The sequence below is a fragment of the Sminthopsis crassicaudata genome, chromosome 3 (assembly GCF_048593235.1).
Source record: "Sminthopsis crassicaudata isolate SCR6 chromosome 3, ASM4859323v1, whole genome shotgun sequence".
Lineage (NCBI taxonomy): Eukaryota > Metazoa > Chordata > Mammalia > Dasyuromorphia > Dasyuridae > Sminthopsis > Sminthopsis crassicaudata.
Window position 1 is genome coordinate 25745445 of NC_133619.1, and position 21654 is coordinate 25767098.

At 37.2% G+C, this 21654-nt stretch overlaps 1 protein-coding gene across 1 annotated transcript in view; it reads left to right on the plus strand.

Moving 5' to 3' along the window:
* LOC141561847 (uncharacterized) overlaps positions 1 to 13529 on the plus strand; it is an 80943-nt gene extending 67414 nt beyond the window's left edge. Inside the window, exon 6 of the mRNA XM_074301948.1 lies at positions 1630 to 13529. Within this exon, the coding sequence (XP_074158049.1) occupies positions 1630 to 1826 (197 nt within the window). The 3' untranslated portion in view covers positions 1827 to 13529. The remainder of the gene's footprint in view (positions 1 to 1629) is intronic.
* Positions 13530 to 21654: the final 8125 nt, after the last annotated feature.

The following is a 21654-nucleotide window of genomic DNA, read 5'->3' on the forward strand; positions in this document are numbered from 1 at the left end:
GCTCCATCTTGGTATTTAAAAGGCAGTTTATTTGAAGCCAGACAGGGCACACCTCTACTTCCAAACCCCCCCCCCCTTTTTTTTCCCTTTGCTGCTTTCCCCTATCGGCAGGTTTGTCATCTGGAATCCAGTTCAATGGGGAAATCACTATAGGAAATCTAAATAGGTTTCTCAGCTTCTACGTGGCTTTGTTAATTGAGGAAGCAGGAGGGTCATTTACTTCTTAAGGGGCTTATGTGGTACTTTGGGGAAAAAACTAGGAACCCTCTTGTGCCGAGATTTTGGAACCTTTTGAATATTTTCAGCAACCCTCAAATAGCAGAGCTAGCCCGGTTATTTCTTTCACTCACACAGAGAAAAATGGCCTGTGCTGAGCTCCTCCTATACCTGCGTTCTGTGTTGAGGTTCACAGCAGAGCTGCTAAAAAAGCTTCACTGTGTCACAATCAATGCAGCCTGGAAATGCAGCTATTCATCTCGCCTGCCATCCTTTACCTTGGAGACTTCACTGGTGTCCTGCTGCACTGCCCACTGGGTTTTCCGCTCTTGAAATGTCTTAGTGAAGTTGCTCTTGGCTGTCCATGCTAAATAAGAGCAGCGCAGAGCTGTCCGTAAAGGGAACTATTGTGGCCCGTTTCCATGTTGTATCATTGCGGTGTAAATTTGGAGGGCAAGAGGGAGGCGAGGAGCCACCAGGTGTGTTGTCAAACCAGAATTATCATTCTGACCAAAGGAAATCACCAAATGCGTGGATGAAATGTTTTGTAAAGCTTACAGACATAGAGCTAGGGGTGGCAATGGAAATACTACTAAGAGAGAGTAAGCTCCCTGACAGCAGAAACTGTGTTTTATGACTTAAAACCCCTGCCTAAATGGGAGGGCTCCCAGCAAATACTTGGCCAACTGCTTTATTTTTGAATTTTATTGGGGATGTTCTCATCCACAAGGGGCTTTATTTCAATTCATTTCAAAAACCATTTCTTATGCACCCACTAGATACCAACCACTTTTCTAGGAAGTGGACTTTCAAAAGGCTAATGGCAAAACAGTCCCTCAAGGAGTTCACATGTCTATAAGCTGGAGACAGAATTTTATGTATATATATGTGTGTGTATGTGTATATATATGTGTGAATATATGTATGTGTATATACAGGTGTATATATATATATGTCTGTGTATGTGTATATGTACATTAATATAGAAATTCTGTTTATACATATATGTATATGTATATATGTATGCATTTATATTAATACACACATTTACATGTGTTATATATACATATATGTATTATATATAAATTATTTATACATAGAATATATGTATATATACATAGATACACACATACATATATATGTGTATATATATGTATATATATATAGTAAATAAGTGAGAAGGGCAGGGTTAATAATCAGGGAATCAAGAAAGGAGAGGTATAGGGATGATGGAGAAGATGACCCTTGAAGGAAGCCTTGAATGGAGCTAAGGATTTCAAAAGGTGGAGATGGAGAAGGAAGGCAAGACATGGGGGATGGGCTGTTTATATGGGACCAGCACATAGGCTTGAATGCAGAGAACACTGAGGATTGTCTGTTTTCTTTTCCCTTGTCTCTCCCCTGACCCCTTAGCCCTCTGCTCAGCAGGCCCTTGCTTCAATGGAGGCCAGTGTCCAGATGGGGAAGCCCAGGTGTGCCAGTGTTCGGTGGGGTTTCAGGGACCTCGGTGCCAATATGGTGAGTGGACAATGGCGGCATTGTTTATGTTCAAGACGCGGCCCGTGTTGGCTTTACGGAAAGTGACAGATTTTGTTGATTCAGACAGATGACAAGGGTCATCTCTCTGGGAAGTGTGGAACACTTGATGTTAGCCAGTCAAACAAAAACCCAGCGTGAATAATGGAACCAGTAGTGCAGAATGTACTTTACAGTGTGACTTTAATTATTCACCATCACAGTTCAGAGGGCCCCCATAAATATCCCATAATTTGTTTTGTAAAGGAAATCCCATTTTAGTAATCAGGAGCCCTCCTTCTGACCTCCACTCTAATGTCTGATTGAGATGGCTGGTCTCTCCTTGACTGAGAGAGCTGTCTGTCTGATCCAAGAATGAGTAAAATAAAAAAAGCAACAAAATTCTCTGGCGATTCCTCATGCTCACTCTCCTTCCAGGAGTCCCCTGATGAAACTTTCATTTTTCACACCTCCGGGAAACTGGTTCTCTTTCTTTTCAAGGGCAGAACTTGACTGGTTGGCAGTTTCTGGGCACATGCATTTAAAACATCGCTCACACGAGAAAAGTTCCAGGACTCATTTTATAAGACAGAATGAGTTCTCTTCCTTGGTCTTGCCTGAGATGGGTGTGCTTGGGAAAGGATTTGTTGTGACTTGATCACCTAATGCCACATCTCCAGAGAACTTCAGTGCTTTAATGCATCATTTTTGAAGGAGAAAAACTAGGTTAGAAAGAGAGAGACTGACTGTGTGGAAGCAAAGCTATATATTTCTTGAAATTTGTCCTTGTGCCCCGCTCATCTTCCATTCATTGTGTGCTTCTCTCTACCCCACTTCCCTTCTTTCTTGATTTGATATTCCCTTCCCTGCTGGCCCATGCACCTCCCCAATGCCCTGTGTATCTCCCTGCACTGTCCTTCCTTTTCTACAAATGGCAGAAATGAGGAAGTTCAATCTGAAGGCTGATGAGACTTCATCACTCAAGTTCATTGATTTCCTCGGCTCTTGGCAGAAGGTTAAGCCTTACATTTTCATGTGTCACCTCAGAGTTGCTTTTTCCTTTACATTAAGTTTGGTGCAGTAATCATGGCCGATAGCTTATTGGGGTGAGGGGGAGAGAATGCAAAATAACATGTGATATGTGTTTTGTAAATGTTGAAAACACTCTGGAAGTATGAGCAAATTTAGTAATAACATCCCAGTACTTTTATTTATTTATTTGTTTGTTTATTTAGCTTCCTGTGCAATAAGTGTCTAAATAACATTAAATATACAAGAGTAATAGCAGAATACTGACTTGTCCAAGAATTATTTTTATTTGGACTTTGTTGTTCAGTTGTTTTAGTCATATCAAATTCTTTGTAACCCTGTTTGAGGTTTTTTGGGGGACAAAGTATATTTTACTATACTGATTTGCCATTGTCTTCTCCACCTGATTTTATATATAAGGAAACTGAGTCAAATAGAGTTAAGTTACTTGCCTAGGGTGACACAGATTCTTAGTGTCTAAGGCCAGATTTGAATCCAGGAAGATGATTCTTCTTGACTCTATCTGCTATGTAACCTAGCTCTCTTACATAAATAAAGTCACATAAATAAAATATGGATATATACATATGTGTATGTTTACTGTTTTGTGATATTAGATTTCCTTAAAATGAAATTCCTCCCATTCCCACCTACTTACCACCCCTTCCCCCCAACCCCAGTCCACCTACACACACACACACACACACACACACACACACACACACACACACACACACACACATACACACACACACACACACACACATACACACACACACACAAAGCACAGTCTGTGATTTAATATATCAACCCTAAGAAATCGTCTGACTCACAGTAAGGTGAAGTGACTTGCGTGGGATCACAGAGCTAAGAAGTGTCAGAAGCATGGTTATATAAATACAGACTTTTCTAAAGCTAAGCCTAGGACTTTATTTACTATTTCAAGTTTCCTTTTCTCTAATATATATTAAATAATTAAGCAATTTCATATTCAGATCAACTTTAAAAAAAAAACCCTATTCCATATTCAGTGGAATATCAGGTCTGGAATGAGGAAGACTCATCTTCCTGAGTTAAAATTTATCCTCAGACACTTACTTATTAGCTGTATTACCCTGGCCAAATTTATGTAATCCCATTTGCCTTAGTTTCCTCATCTGTAAAATGAGCTGGGGAAGAAAATGACAAACCACTTCACTATCTTTGTTAAGAAACCCCCAAATGGGGTAACAAAGAGCTTTACATGGCTGAAAAATGACTGATCACCAACAACAAATGTCACATCCTTGAATTATAAAAATGGAATAGTTGAAGTAAGGTTATGATGCACTCCATTATCCTCCTGTATCTCTTTCCTAAGAACTTTTTAAGAGCTGAAGACTGAACAACTGCAACAAAGCACCTATTAGGAAATGTGGCTTTACTTTCAATATTTTTTATTGTCGTTCAAGTTTGTTTTCTTGGAGATTTGGACTGTGGTTTGTTTTGCTTAGTTCCACTCCCTCCCAAGTGGAGAACACTTTTTGACTTAAAAAGAAAATTGGTGGGCTAAAGGGAATGTTCAACATGGAATAAGAGATAAGATTTTTATTATACAATATTTTCCTTCAGTAAGATAGACTCAGAGTTCAGTAACACTCATGGGGGCTCATGAAAGAATTCTGGGGACATACCAGCTAACCAACCATCTGAAATAAAAATGGAAAACATTGGAGAAAATGCAGTAAGATACAGTAACAGTGAAAGCATTAAACAACAAGAACTAAAGGAAAACTGGCTCTTTAGAACTCCTAGCACAAATCTGGCTTTGGGGAAGTACATTGGATATATAGTAGGTTAATTGTAAAAATGAGTTAATTGTAGGTTAACTGTTAAATCCTCTGGGATTAAGAAATTCTTGTTCCAACTCCGATAGGATCCTTTCGTCATGATTTGAATTTTAATATGATAAATATATTCATTGCCTTCATTGTTTTTGAGAAGGATACCTTTAATCAGAGTATTAAAGGGATATTTAAATTGTTTATGACTTTGAAAAAAAAGAAATAGAAATGGGGAATGGAACACAATGTGGCTAATTTTTGTAAGGATGAATTATAACTAAAATTCATTTTGTTTTCAATTCACTGTATCGAGAAGGATCAAAATCTCCTTTGAAAAGCATACCTATTGAGAGATAGTGTAGCATGCTAGATAGCAGAATGGCTGTGGGGTCAGGTAGAAGCAGGTTCAAGTCCTGTGTGATTACCAGCCAGTCACTTAATCTCTCAGCTTCTGCAAGCAATGTTTTTAGTGTAGTAACAGTAACAACCATTAGCATGTATATGACACTTTCAGGTTTGTACTGTCAGGTTGGCAAGTCCCCTGGTGGAATGGAATCACTAGTTGGGATTGAGATTTCAAAAAGGAAGAAAAAAGAACCCATGCCCTTGACTATAAATACCATGGATTTTAATTACCATTCATTCTTACAAAATTTAGCCATGTTGGAAAATAATTTTCAGAGGATGGTGGTTGTTTTTTGGCCTTCATTTTCAAAGAGGACCATTAATTACAAAAAGGAGGTGAACTCATGATAGGCAAATGAAGTATATTTAAGTGTATTTTGGTATATAAAGTCAACAGCCCTTCCTTCCCCTACAGAGCCAGTTGGATCCAGTGGCAAGGGAGGGCATGGGTAATGAATAAAAGGGTAGGTAGTACAGCAGACATAATGATGCACCTGGAGTGAAGACCCGGGTTTAAATCCAGGTAATCATTAGCTATGCGACACTATACAAGTCATTTCATCTCTCATTTGGAAAATTGAGATATTTTATAGCAGCTCCTTCCCACAGCTGTTGTAAGAGTAAAATGAGATTGCTGTACAATATTTTGCAAATCTTAGAACACTATATAAACTTGCTGGGTATTATATTGTTATTTTTATTTAACTACTTTATTTTCTTTATAATTTCATTACTATTATACATAACATTTATATCTTATTATAATTGTATTTTCTATAGTTTTGTGCACAGGCTAATTTTAACATGTACTCAGCATATTTGGGCTGGATCTAAAAAGCTCGGGGAAGTAACATTAGAAAATGGGGCTGGGAGACCTTCAGGAGCAGGAAGAAAATACCACAATGGGAAAGAAAACAGAGTCTTGCTGGTAATTGGGAAAAGGGCTAGAAGTTCATAATAAGTCCAAAATTACTGATCTACTTGACTCATTTGAAAAACCTGTCTTTAATAAGAGAGGAAAAATGAAGAGAATGAATTTGGACAATTAGGAAGTAATGACAAGCCTTCTCAAATAACTATTGATTAAAAGCCTCAAAAGTCATGCTTTGAAGATTAGAACATATGCAAATAAGGCTAGATGGCCAGAGGAGTCATTATCTATTTTTCTGGTCACCTGGGGACACAGGCAGAATAATTGACAACGGCATTAACTGATTAATGTCAGCTTTTAAGAGGGAAATAATGAAAACATGATACAGGCCCATCTTCAGTTCAATTCAACAAGCCATAATTAAGCGTCTGTCATGGACAGATCCCTGTGCTAGGACTTCAGGATGCAGACAAAAGAAAATAATCTGTCTCCTTAAGGATCATGAATCATAGTAGGGTGAGGGAAAGGGGAATGTAACAGTACACAGATAAGTAAACACTATACAGGGTCATCAATTTAGATTTGGAAGGAACCTTGGAGATTCAACTCCTTCTTTTTACAAATGAAGTGACTGAGATCCGTGAAGGTTAAGTTAGTTGTCCAAGGTCACACATGCAGTAAATATGAGAGGTAGATTTTGAATCCAGGTCTTCTGATTCTACAACCAATGTTTTCTGCATTTATTCTACATCTTTCCTCATTAGGGTATATAAGTCTGGAGGGACTGTGTTGCATTTATTAAGCACCTACTATGTTCCAGGACTATACTAATTACTTTATAAATATTATCTTATTTGATTCTTACAGTGACCCTGGGAAATAGAAGCTACTATTATCCTCATTTTACATATGGGGAAACTGAGTCAGAGAGAAATTAAATATTTTCCAAAAGTCACAGAGCTTGTAAGTTTCTGAGGTTCCATTTGAACTCAGGTCTAACTGACTCCACTGGACTGTTTAATTGCCTGCAGGTGAGCAAGAAAGGCTTCATGGGGGGATCCCTCCACAGCTTCCATCTTTCCTTTATATCTTTCAAAGTTTTTGAAAAGTGGAGATGATGAAGAACTTCATTCTATGCCCATAGCAGTGGTGAATGGTGTGCCCCAAAAGAGTACTTACTGATATTAGAATTAAGAGAGACAAGTTTTAGATCCTGCCTCCCCTTCTTATTTTTACAATTATAGGCACGTTGCTTGATTCTTCCTTACCACTGTGCCCTCATATATAGAAAGAGTGATTTGGATGGGATGATCCCAATTTGATCAACAGAACCAAAGATTCTATAATTCTGTGAGGGCCAGGGATGGACTCCTGAGTTCAGGAAATGGGCAGCAGATCTCTTTAGTCAGAGTAGAATAGCTGGAGAGAATTAATGTGAAATACATCTGGACAGGTTGATAGATTATGATTTATTTGAGTAGATTCAGATTGTTGAGAGCCTTAAATGCCAGGCTAAAGAACTTGTATTTTATCCAAGAGGAAGTACAGAGCTACATAAAATGTATGATCAGAGTGATATGGTTAGATTACTGTCCTTATTTAGGCTGTTGTGTGGAAAATGTTTTGGAGGGGAAGCAATTAAAATTCAAATGATCTATTAGGAGACAATAGAATAATTTTGGTGATATGAGTAGTACATGAACTAGACTGGTGATTATGAGTAAAAAAAAGGCAGTGGATATAACAGATTCAGAAATAGAGTGAATAGGATCTGAAACTAATTATATGGAGAGAGGGGAATGAGAAAAAAGAAACAACATTAAGCTCTAGATTAGGAATTTGAGTAACAGAAAGATGCAACTTCCTCCACCAAAATAGGAGAATGTGGAGGAAAAGGAACATAAGATGAGAAAAACAAACAATTCAAACTTGGATATGTTGGGTTCCTGTTGCTAGAGGGTCATTCAGTGGGGATACCCAGATGAGAACTTTCACTGTATGGCCAGAGTCTGGTGAACAATTAAGGTGGGATACAGTAATGATTGAAGTCAGCATGGGGACAAAAGGATAGAATATATAGAGAAAAGGGAAATCCTGTACTGGATCCTTAAGAAGTAGACTTTTTTTTTTTAGTTAAAATGGGTGATGGTCTAGTAAAGGAGATTTAGGGGAAGTTCTCAAAAAGAAAATCTGCAAAGAGCAATGTCAGAGAATCCAATGGAGAAGAAAGAATCCAAGAAGGGGTGTCATAAACTGTGAGGGTCTGGGAGAATGGAAACTGAGAAAAAGACCATATTACTGAGCTGTCCCCTTCATGAAAATTATATAGGAGTTTGATTTCAGATCCAGATTTTCAGGCAAAAAAGTTCCCACACCCAAATATTTGGCATGTCAAATAGCTGAATGACTTTAGTTTGATCAATGGAAATGGCTTTAAGGTAGATGCATTAATTGGTTGCTTTGCCGTTGCACTTGTTGCAATGATGACACCTAAGTCAAGGAGCCTTTGCCACCTGCCCTGTAGCCAAGCCAGCCTCCTTATATTGTCTCCACTTTTGAGAATGTGAGTTCTTGCAGGGAAGAAACCAGAGTGTTTATCTTATAATCCCCCTGCTTTCATCTTATTCCACTCTTTCTTTATTTAGCTCCTTCCTGGGGTTTCCTTGGAATTTGTGGTGGAGACACATGGTGATCTGTCTCGTATCTTGGACCATTATGATGCCATTGCTAGTGGTCCTGTATTACTCCTCCAGCTGCATTTCTTAAGTGAAGGTTATGCCATAGAATAGATTAGGTCAGGCAGGAGCTAGATAGCTCAGTATAGAGCCATGGAGCCTGTGTCAGGAAGAGCTGAGTTAGAATCCAACCTTAGACTTTTACCAGGTATAAGACCCTGGGCAAGTCATTAACCTCAGTTTCTTCACCTGTAAAATGGGGGTAGTAAGAGCACATACCATTGGCAGAGAATATTGTAACTAATATTCCTATGTGACTATATTATTATTATTATTTGATAAAATAACTTTATGAATCAGGCAATCCTTTTGAGTATTCTCAACTTTTCTGGCATAAGGTGGTGTTATTTTTTCATTTTAATGGACTGTTAAGACCACTGGGTAGAGAATTGTATTGACAAAAAAGTTGCTGAGCTGAATGGAGGAGAGGGTATTTGCTAATAGCCACATTCTCCTTTTGAGGAGGAGGGAGAATTCTGGTGAAGTCATGGAGAAGGCTAGTGGTTAGAGGCTTCCCATTGTGATTTAGAGGTTGTGTGGTTTTAACAAATAGAATGAAGAACCTGGAGACTTCAAGAAAGACTTGGATTTGAATCATTGGGAATCTAATTTAGCCTCCAAAATCCTCTGTTTTTTATTTGTTAAATGGAGATAATAATAGTCCTTACCTTCCAGGGAAGTGGTAGAGAGGGTCTCTTGAAACACTGCATATAAAATGTTTTACAAATTCAAAAAGCTATATGACTGTGAGCTGCTGATAAAACTGCTCAGCTGATTGGGATCTCTTCTTCCTGAGAAATAGAATTCTGTTCAGCAAACATTTATTAAGCACCTGTAGTTGTCGAGGTACAAATTTGAAGAACCCTTTGAAGTTGGGGGGTAGTCCTCCCTGGGGGAGCCAATGTTTGAGTTGATGGGTGCTCCCAGGTTCTATACTGTGTGTATATATAAAGGTGTATATACTGTGTGGCTATACACATTGCACTTGGTGCTTGGGCCACAGAGACAAAATTAAATCAGACTATGCTCAAGGAGCTTATATGCTAGAGAATACAGCACACATGTAATTTTTGAGTATATATGTGAGACATAAATGCAAAATAGCATACAAGATCATTTTTGTAGAGATAATGCACCAATATCCTGGGCAGAAGAGATCATGAAAATCCTTAACGTAAGGAAATGAAGGGATTCCAAAAGACAGAAGAGACAAGGGGAGTAAACCAGTGATGGCCACAGACTATGAAAGAACAACTGAGGTAGCATATGGGTGGGTTAGGAGAGAAGAATAGCAAGAAAGGCTGGTATAGTTAGATTGAAAAAATATATGAAAAGGAAATGGTCAGCACCTAAGAGGGACTTATTGAATGCTTGTTGATTTGACTTGAATAAGGTAGAATATGACTACATAAGGCCAAATAAATAAAGCCAATGTATTTAGAGGATGGTCTGAGACCAGAAGTTAGTTAATCACCTGCCGCCTGGACAAAGGATTTCCTAAAGATGGCAGGTCAGGCTAGCTTCTTTTCAATCCCAATGTGTAACTGAATAGCAATTTTTCCCCTGCATTTCCACTTCCCTAGGTATAATAGCTAGCCTGCTGAAACAATGGAAACAGAGAGAAAGTAGTGGGGGGGGGTATGAAAAACAAATCATGTTAGGCAGGCCTGATAGCTCTTTTAATTGAATTATAAAATTAATGGAGAAAGATTGGATTTGGATGGGGAAAAAAAACTGACAAGGATTTAATTCAACCTACTTATTAATCCACAAAGTGTAATGAACGATACTAGTGGAAAGAAAAAAAAAAGTAAAATTATCCAGAGAAGAAAAAAAGTCAAGAGAAAACTATGAAATAGGAGCTAGTCAGAACATTCTATTATTTGGGTCTTTGTTTATAATTTCTTTACATTGTAGAGGGAGGTCCTATATAAGACTTTATTTTGTTTTAAAGTGTTTACTGCTTCCATGTTGAGGTTAGATCTTAATATCTTCCCTATCCTGAATTTGACAGTGAGGATGGAATTATTTCTTGAAAATAAATAAATAAATAAACAAACCAATTCAACGCATTGGCCATGTTGGAAACTATGCCTCATTCAACACCTGGGATCAACCACCTTTCTGATGAGATACAAGCTGCACACTACCACATTCCAGAAGCTCAGCAAGGCTTCAGTTGGAATATTGAATTCTGTTTTCTATAACTGAGCAAAATATACAATGATATTGGCAAGAACTGATAAATATATCAGACGATTATTTGTAAAGAAAGATTAAGGCAATAAACTATCTGGGGTTTTGTGTGTACCCAATAAAGTGGCATTTGGGCTGTCTTTAATCAAAGTGGGGGATTTATTACATACATACTTACTGTCATGTGAGCAAAAAATCCTCTTTTTCCATTAGAGATCTTTACATGTATAAAGCAACCTTTACACACCTCAAGAGAGCTCAAAAAGGACTTCTCAATAATTGCCCCTATATTTGAAAGTAATAAGTAGAAGAAAGGGGCATCAAAGTTAAACAGTGGATAGTGCTGGGCCTGGAGTCAGGAAGAGTAATCTTCCTGAGTTCAAAGAGGATCCCAGATATATATGTACTAGCTGTGTGACTCTGAGCAAATCATTTAATGCTATTTGCCTCAGTTTCCTCATTTGTAAAATGAGCTGGAGAAGGAAATGTCAATGCACTCTAGTATCTTTTCTAAGAATGACAAAATGTCAGATGTGACTGGAGCGACTAAACAAAGAACAAAAAAATTGGAAAACCAAATAGACTGAATTTGGGAATATAAGACTCTTCATGGTATCAATAAAAAGATGTTTGTATTTCTAAGATTTATGATTTCATTATTGTTCCTCCTTCCCCTGATGTAGATTGCACTCCCTTGGACTTAGTATGACGTCTTCAGAGACTTCTGCAGTCCTCATATTCTACAGTTTTTTGACCAACCTGATAAGATAATACATCTTTCAAAATGTCACTAGTTGAATCCTCTGATGACAGACATACAGTCCACTGTTAAGTCCATGATCGAAGCCTTTCCACATTGGTAAAATCTTTTGTTGTTTGCCCTTTTTTGGCAGAGCCTTTGGAACATATTACTGTCAACTTTGATGAGTTATAAGATAAAAAATGTAGTGGGGAATAAGGAGGAACAGATTTAAGAAAATTGAAAATCTCAGAGGTGGCTCTAATCCCAATCATTTTAGTTCAGCTTCAATCTCTGAGACCTAATTAGGAGTTACCTTAATCTTCTTGACAGGTGCCTATACTCTAGAGGTTGGGCTTCTTAATCTGATGTTGATGAACTTGTTCCTTCAATATGTTGACAACTATATTTGTATGATGGGTTTCTTGGCCATTCTATATATCCAATACTTTCTACTGAGACAGAGTCCATTGTCTTTTCTGCCAAACTGGTCTGGGACACAAAAATAGATCAAGAATCCCTTCTCTGTAAGGAATATAGGTGTGTTCAATCAGAGATTGCCTTTTATCTTCAAAATAAAACATCAATAAACATGTCCTTAATGTGTGAAGGAGAAGTTTGCTCATCTAATGGATCCGATGATTCCCCTGCTCAATTTCCCCTTATAGAATAAAGGTAAAAGAAAATTTTTGGGTGTGAGAATAGAGTTGGTGGGGAAGCTGGAAATGTCTTTAGAGTTGGACAACATGGGTTTGAACCTTAGCTACATCATTTTACCAGCTGAATAGCTCTGGATAAGTCATGTGATCTATCTGAGCTTCAGTTTTCTTATCAGTAAAACGAAGGAGCTGGACTAAAAGGTAATCTAAGTCCACCTTTGGCTCTAAATATGAGCCTCAGTGACTCAACGAAATGGCGGTCACATCCTCACATGAGAGTTAAAACAGGGTGGGGTGTATAAGGAACCATCTTCCTGAAGTAACTGACCTAATGTTATTATTTTTATTTTTTATTCCAAGTTCTTTGAAAGTCTGCAAGGTAAGGGTGGGAGAGCTGCAGTGAGGATGTATGATTGAAATAGCCAAAGCTTGCATGTAGTCATTAAAGCATTCAATAATGGATGGAGTTGTCTTTTTCATTGTCTGCTGCTATCTGTCTTAGAATAACAGACTTCTATCAATTACAAAGGGAGACTGCAGAATGTCTTTTTTGGTTGTTGTTTGACTGTGAGTAAGTTTAAAGCCCATTTTCTCTTAAAGACTCTGATGAAAAAGGACTTGGAGAAGAGATTAAACAAGAAATCAGCCTGGGCAAAGCAGTTAACGCTCTGCTCTGTGGGCTTCATTACTATTCCTGGGCTGTTTGGGGGAGGCTTTCTGCAGGAGGCCTTGTTAGCCAGAGGAATCTGGCACCTCAGGGTGCCTGGTGGGATTTCACTCTGGCTTTTAAAATTCCAAGCATGGGGGCTTGGTGGCAACTGGCTAATTATAGAGAGAGAGGGCCTTTGGTATTGGTTACTTTGCTGGGTTTCACCATTTTCTCTTAGCTCTCTGTGTGAAATTGTGACTTCCAAAGAATGTCTGTAGCTTGGGATAGCCATAGAACAAGATTTCTTTTTTTTCTGAAAATATTAAGCCATTTGATTTCTTTTTCTTAGCCAAATGGAACAAGAGTTATGAATTACATATGATTATATTCATATGATATCAGTGCATATGTATGTATATACATATGAAGAGAAAGATATTACACATATATTCATATGTATGTATTTATATCTTATACCCAAACGTGGAAATTCAAAGTTATCCTAGGGAAATAACTCATTAGCTATTTTTGCTGATTATATCAATATTTAATTCAATATCATATAGATGTATCCTGATGCAGTTTCTCTCCACATACTCCCTAGACTGATTAAATCCCAACTATCATTTTAAAGGGGGTAAAACCCAGAAATCATATGTGTGTGTGTGTGTGTGTGTGTGTGTGTGTGTGTGTGTGTGTGTGTGTTGTGTGTGTGTGTCTCTATATATATGTTCATAACACATGACTTTATATTTCTTATATATTATTGTAAAAACTTTACATTCATTTGATATACCTTTAAACTTGAGACAATAAAGAATGAAATGCTGACATTTAATGTATATTACATATACATGGTACATATGACATATAAAGGGATGGTGGGCATCTAGATGATGCACTGTATAGAACACTGGGCTTAGAATCAGGAAGATGTGAATGCAAATCCAGCTTCATATACTTATTAGCTGTGTGATGCTAGATAAGTCACTTAACCTTGAGTGTCTCAATTTCCTCATCTGTAAAATGAGGTAGAGGAGGAAATGATAGTATCTCTGCCATGAAAAGCCAGACATGACTAAATAACAAGAAGACAGATATGGGGAAAAGGACTGAATTTGTAATATCATTGATATGAATACATATTAATTAATATTAATGGTCCATTAATCCCACAATTTACAATCTTAGTTGCCTAGAACACTGAGAGGTCAAGTGAATTGCCCAGGGTCCCGCATTCTTGTGTGTCATATACGTGAAACTTTTAGTTTTAGATTTAGTTGAGGAAGACTTTAGAGGCAAACCATCTTAGTAAGGCAACTAAGGATTATGAAAGTTGATATGACTTGTCCAAGGTCCTGAAAGTAGAAAGAGACAAAACCAAGCAGGTCTATGTCACCAAATTCTTCCTGCTATCCCAGGCTGGTCGAATATAGTAAATCAGAAGATCTGAGTATTTTCATAACAAAGATTAAAGAATGCTTTGTGTGTAAGAACACACATATGTTGAGTTCTCTCCAGAAGCATTATGTAAACATAAATGTTTGTGTAAATATGTGATTTCTTATAGCCTTCATTTTGGTTGAATGACAAATAAAATATTAAAAAATTCCCTAAAATCTCTTCTATACAGGTATAGTTGCATAGTCAATTCCTTATCTATGCTATCTAACTGTTTTGCATATATGACAATGACTTTAGAACTTAGGACAAATAAAAAGTGAGTTCTTGGCTTAAAACTACTAAAATTTATCAGTGTATCACAATGTAGCAATATATCACTTCTCTTTTTTTTTCTTCTTTACCAATCCTTTCAGAAGACTTTGTCTGAAGTTCAAACATAGGAAAAACTTCTTCCTTTTTCCTTCCTCTGGATTTTTTACCTGAAAATTTGATATTTTTCAGTCATTCTCAATGCCTTAAGCTATACAGTGCATGGGGAGACGAGAGAGAGAGAGGAGAGAAGAGAGTGAGAGGAGAGTGAGAGAGAGTAGTGAGAGAGTGAGTAGAGAGAGAGAGGTAGATGGATAAAATATCCCATTTCTCTGAGTTGAGTTATATGATTTGAATGGCATTCTACTGGTATGGTCTTATAATATTCAAACTCTGATAAATGAAGCTGTATATGGACATGTATGCATGCAGGTGTTCACTTCCATGTTTAGTGTTGATATTAATTATGCCACAAATTAAATGACATTTTATCTAAACTCATATATTCTATTATTTTATATTAACAATGAACACTGTGAGGAAAGTAAATTTTCTGGCAATTTTCAAGTATTTTTTATTCCCCTTATTCCCAGATCTAAAATGTAATAGAAATATACACATCCATATATACACATATCCATACCTAATATTCTAGAAAGATAATCGATAGGAATAGATAACAGTTTAAGTTAAACTCTAGCAATCAGTTGAATCTCTTTCTATTCCCTCTTATGGGTTGCTAATTGCTAAGCTGTTCTTCTGTGCACTTCAACATGCTTTATTCCTGCTTTCTTTCCAGTTCCTTTATCCCTGGCTAGGCAAAATTATCCCCTCCCCTTTTGCTGTCTTGCTGTTCCTCCTTTACCCCCCTCTGTCCAGTTGTTCTGTGGCACCCAGCTTTTCCCTGGTTGCCATGGTGTCTGTTTGGAAGGCCAGGTCCTGTGCTAAGACTCTCCATAAGCCCTCCTTTTTCCACCATCAGACATGTAACTCTCCTCGATTTCACTAGGTGTCTGACTGGCAGTTTTAATAAATGGATTCATTATAAAGGCTAGTAGGTGCCTTTGGTTCAATATGTAATCTTTCCCATTTAGCATATTTTCATTTTAGGGAGAATCCTTTGAAGTAGCCATGTCTTAAACCAAAGGAAGTCCGTCTGGTGTTTGAATTTCTCTTTCATACAGTCCAGTACTGTGAGAGATGAGAGGGGGTAAGCAGCCCTTCTAACCAATTCATCATATACATATTAAAGACTTGTTATATGCTAGAATCTTGGGAATCCCTGCCATCAAGCAGCTTACATTGCATCAGAGACCTTTCAGTCACAGAGCAGGAGATTGCTACCATTCTGCTTATATCAAGTACTGACCTATTTCAACGTCCTTCATGAAAAATGAATATGTATGCTAAATTGGACGGGTCACCATAGATCTCTGATACCAACCCTGCCTAATTAATTAAGCAAAGAGATGCTGCCAAGTATTTAGTAGACCAGCTATAGAAATCAGGTATTGGGACAGTCATTTCTGGGTGCACATTCCCCATGTCATCACCTTTCTCTAGCGCTCACTTCAATTCAACAGTCAATCCAAAAAGCAGCATGCATTTGTTAGGCATCTGTTATGTGCCAGGTACAAGGGAAACGAGACAACAAAAGGAGAATTCTGTCATGAAGACATTCATGTACTACTCAAGGAGGTGACATGGGTGGGAATAAGGAAATACAAAGTATATCAAGATAAATACTTTGATGATGTACACCATCTTTAGTGTATCAGCAGCCTGGAGGATCAGGAACATAGGAAGTAACACTTGAGCTGAATTTTGTGGAGATCCAGACTTCTAAGAGGCAGAAACGAAGAAAAGAGCAGAAAGAACTCCCAGGACAAAGGCCTGAGAACAGAAATGGAAGGCTGCATGCAGGGAATTGTAGGGAGGCCAGTTGGATTGGAATGTAGCTTGACTGCATGCTGAGGTAATACCAGCCTAGAAAGGCAGACTGGAAGCATCGGTCAACTATGCATTCAGTACATGTTATGTGAAGATAGAGAAGATAGGTTTAATGTCTGCTTAAAGGACATCAAATCTTAGAGAGATTTGACATTTATATTCATCTAGTCATCATATGTCGCTCTGTCTATCCATCAGTCTGTTTGTCCATCTGTCTCTCTGTCTCTGTTGGTCTATCTATCTATCCACCCATCATTTTTTTTCTTTTTCTCTTCGCTGTCATTGGGTCTATGAAATGAGATGGAGAAGAATAGTGAAAATGTCAATTGTATTCCAACTCTAGACAATTATTCTCTGTAGTGCAGGTGGGTCTCTATTCTTTAGTGCTGAACAAATCCCCAACCATACAGACATCACCCCAATCAGCTGAATGTTATGAGCTCAAATTAGGTACCAAATCACAAACAAATGTCTAAAATGAGTCTTAATCTGGAAGGGTCTGGACAATGATGGAATCATCAGACAAACACAGTCCTTGACACTCAAGGCATAAGACCCCTGTGAGCATGTGGGATAAACCTTTATTGGAGTCAGTGTGATGGATTTTAAACCTGATTTTAAAACTCAGTTTTTGTTGAAGGCTCTTTAACAACTGGAGATTTACTTACATAACTCAAGCAAAGGCAATTTTTTGTTGTTGTTGCTATTTTAACAGAAGAGATGATATGTTTTTGTTCTGTTTTGGCTTCTCATGACCCCTGCTTAGCTTTCATTTATCACAAATAATCTTCTTTTGTATCCTGCAATTGCTGCAATGTTGAGATGCTTATATTACATCTGACCTTGGAGAAGGGTCAAAATAAAACTGTAAATTAGGCGAGAATACATTACTGCTGGCTGGAGAGCGTGTCCGGAATCCCTGAAAAGGAAATTTTGGGATGAGATGCAGTCCAGAGTTCTCTCTCTGGGCTGGCAGAGCAGGAAACAGTACATTTTCTGAGAAGTCTGACTTAGATGTAGAATTGCGATTACTTGTTAATTAGTTCAAGCATTTGTGCTGTGGTGAGCCTGGAATATCCAGAAAGACAGAATATGTGATCCCTGCTCTGAAGTAACTTCCTAAGAGGAGAAAATGCATTAGGGTATATTCTCATGGAACAACCACATTAAGTATACAGGAGATGGATGATGAGATTGATAGTCAATGAGACAGGTGTTCTCCAGTGAGATTGGGAAAGGGACAAATAACTAGTAACATAATCATTGACTTTATCCTCTCGGTTTTCAGCATAGGGAATGGAAGCATGATAAAAGAGACTGGGTTAGGATCACTTAACTAGGAAAGTCTGAGGTGGCACCTGAGCCAGCTACTTCTGATTCTTTAGTCCAGTGACCAGTCATTCTCATTCTTTTGTTTTCCATCATGGATCCTTCTGTCTGTCTAGTAAAGCCAAAAGATCCTTTTTTTTTTCAAATAATGTTTTTAAGCATGACATAAAATGTATTAATTTTACAAAGAAAACATGCTTTATTGAAATATAACAATAAAAATATTCAAAATAAGCAAATCCACAAATCCTCAGGTTAAGAACTCTTGCATTATTCTGTACTTGGATATCTGTTATCAATATGTTAATGAATATAGAAAAGTTACTATAATTAAACTCAAATTTTAGTGCAATAGCACTATGCTTCCTAGGTACCACGGATATAGTTGGACAAATTGTAAAATGTGGACTAAAGAATGGTACAGTTAGACAGCTTTAAATCTATTTGAAAAATCAGATTCAAAGAATATGTGTTTAGTAATAGATAGATATAAATGGAAGGAAGCCCTCTGGTGAATTGATGCAAGCTTCTGTCCTTGGTTCTGGTCTTTTCAATATTTTAATCAATAACTTAGATGAAGGTGTAGATGGCATTTATTAAATTTCCAATTGAAACTAGGATTAGAAGGATAGGTAATATATTGGATGGGAGAATTGAAATCCAAAAATATCTTGACAGGCTGAAATGATGGACAGACTCCAGTAAATTAAATATGATTAATTCATCAGACATTTATTAAGCACTTTCTGTGTGCAGAACATTATGTTATGTGCTGTGGAGATATAAATTCTAAATAAGACAGTTTATATTCTAACATACCTTAAAATCTAGTAAGGAAATATGATATTAGAAATGAGAACTATAATTTATAGTATTTTGTGAGGTGTGCCATTGTGCTTCTTAAATATATATATATATACATATGTATATATGTATATATATATATATTTAAAAGACATTATATATGTATATATATAGATATATATACATATATAATGTCTTTTAAATTGTCAGGTCATTATCAATTAGAGAAACAAACAAAAACTTTCTGGAAAATGGAGATCATTAATGATATAGTAATGAAAGAGTCAGGATTCAACAGTTAAAAGTTAGAGAAAGCATTCTGCTCTCAGGAATCCACGTGAGCAAAGACGCAGGGATGAGGAAAGAATTGTGCATTTTGGGCGTCAACATACTCCATTTTGGCTGGAAGTCATTGCAGTTAGCCACATGTTTTTAATGAGAACTTGTGGTAAGATGGTGGCAGTGGAAGTAATGAGGATGGAGAATAGACATAAGATAAAATGCAGAGGCATGATCAATAGGCAGAACAATATTGTTATACGTGATGGGTGAGTAGGAGAGAACAGTCAACGATAATCCCAAGGTTACACCCGTGGGAGGCAAGGTGAATGGAAGTGTCACAGACAGAAATAGCAAAATTGAAAAAGGGCAAAGTTTGAGTTTGGATTATCCCATTTGGGATATCTCTGGTTCACTTTTTGTAGAGGTAACCTGTAGACAATTGGATATTGGAAGAGAGGCCTGGCCTGCAGTTGTAAGTTTGGGTGGATGCTTAAAGTTGTGGAATTACATAACTAATTTATAGTACGATATACCCATACCTCTATACACTGCAACAAAGGAAGTAGAGGCTGTGATGCAAAAATAATTTCCAGGAGGAAGTTGCAGGCATTTGGAGTGAATCAAATCTCAAGCCCAAGGGATGTTCACAATGATTCTGACCAATAGGTTGTAGCCAACTAGAGTATAGAGTATAAACTATAACAAGTGTCATAGTCTTCGGATTAATCACAAGCATAGAAAAAATACCTAGTGAGGGGTATTACTACCCACATCCAATGAACCCTTTACCTTGTTGGAGCTGCATCAGCCACTATTTTGAATGTGTTCCCACAAAGCAAAGAGAAGCCAAGAGAGATTAGAGATCAGAAAATGCTGTCAACGGGACTATGTACATGTATTTGTCTTCTGGTTCTGGCAACTATAGCCTTACAATCTACCAGAACCTTGTTTTATGTCTTGTTTATTCAGACTATTCCAATGTCTAGTTACAGGATGATTGTTTACAAATCTCCTAAGACAAAAAGGAAAGAATATGGAGAAGAAAAGACTGATGAGAACAAGCCATTGGGGGAGACTCTCTTTGGAAAACCCATGACAAAAAGATGAGGGCCTGCCAAAAAAAACAGACAAAAGGTAGTTAGAAAAGTAAAAGAAGAACGAAAAATGCCAATATTATATCTGAAATCAAGGGGAAAGTGAGTATGCAGGAGAAGTAATATTTTGTTCTCCAAAGTTGCTGAGAAATGAGAGAATGAGAACTGGAAAAAAGACATTTGAGTTAGCTATTAGGAGATCAAGAGGGAACTTCTGAGAGAACAGTTTCAGTGGAGAGGTGTGATAAGTAAAAGATGAAATGATTGAGAAAATAAGGGTTTAAGTTTTTTGAGTATATCGATTTATTAAGCAGGGCATGTCAATTGCATAAAAAATCAGGACCAGTTTCCTTGCTCAGCTTTGATACTATACCCTAAATACAGAGGGAGAGAGATTTTTATGCACTAAATACAATGTCAGCTAAGACCAATTAATTAAAAACAATTAATCAGGATACAAAATTAGGTAATCTGATTTATAATTGAAGGAAAACTAGGAATTTTCTAAGTTGGGGAATGGGGGGAAGGCACAGTTTCCCCCAAAACAGAAAAAGATGTATCTAACATTTCCCAAGTTTCTATAAACAAAGAAACAAGGAAACAAGGAAACAATAACTGATTAATCAAAATCAGGTCAGTTTTCAGACAAGTCAAATGATTTGCTTGAGAAGCATAATTGTTAGAAAACTCCTTGCATAAGCTTCAGGTCTGACTGGGTTTTTGATCAACATAACATGGGTCCTTCCTTACTTAAGATCTTTAAGGATCAAGCAGAGGTAGTTCAGTTTCACAGTTATGAAGGGCTGGGTTCAAACAATTTCTGTGAGCATAGCAAATTATTAAGCTATGAATGCCAATTGTATAACAAATTAAAACCATTCACCTGCCTTAGTTTTAGCACTGGATTTTAAATATAGGGGGAAGTAGTAGACCAATTACTTAAAAGAAAACAATTTTTGTATTGAGAAAGTTCTTTGAGAAAGTATTGATCTATGGGAAAGAGTAACTAGAGAGAAAGATGGAAAATTCATCAGAGAGAGATGACAGGTAAATCTATCAATGATGTGTTGAAGCCATCTTATACCAGGTTGAGAGAGCAGATTTTTTAGATTTTCATTGTGAGCATTTATACCCTGGAAATCAAGCTATGCTATAAATTAGGGTTTGATTTATTGCTTTATTGATTATCCAGTTTTAAGAAAATGATGAGGACATGTGAATAACACATATAAAACTTCAAAGTGTGATATGTGCATATATATAAATCCAGGGAGTCTGTTGTTAAACACAGCATACTCCTGGTGCTACAGGATCATAGCTGCAGAGTTTAAGAGAACCAGATACTCTCTATACCAGTCCTCTCCTTTTACAGATGAGGCAATATTGAACTTGGAAGATTGAGTGACTTGCTCAATGTCACATGGGGAGTAAGGATTTAATCACGAGACTTCTAACTTTAGAGCTAATATTCTTTCCACTATACCACATGGGAAGTAGATCAAGGATTGAAAGAGAAGGTTAGCATTTAAGTAAAGTTATTGCATCTTCTGTGACTAGAAAAGAGATACTGATGGAGTTCAGATTCATATTTAGAGGCTGCTTTGTGGTGCAGTTGCTAGAACCTTGGACCTGAAATCAATTATAC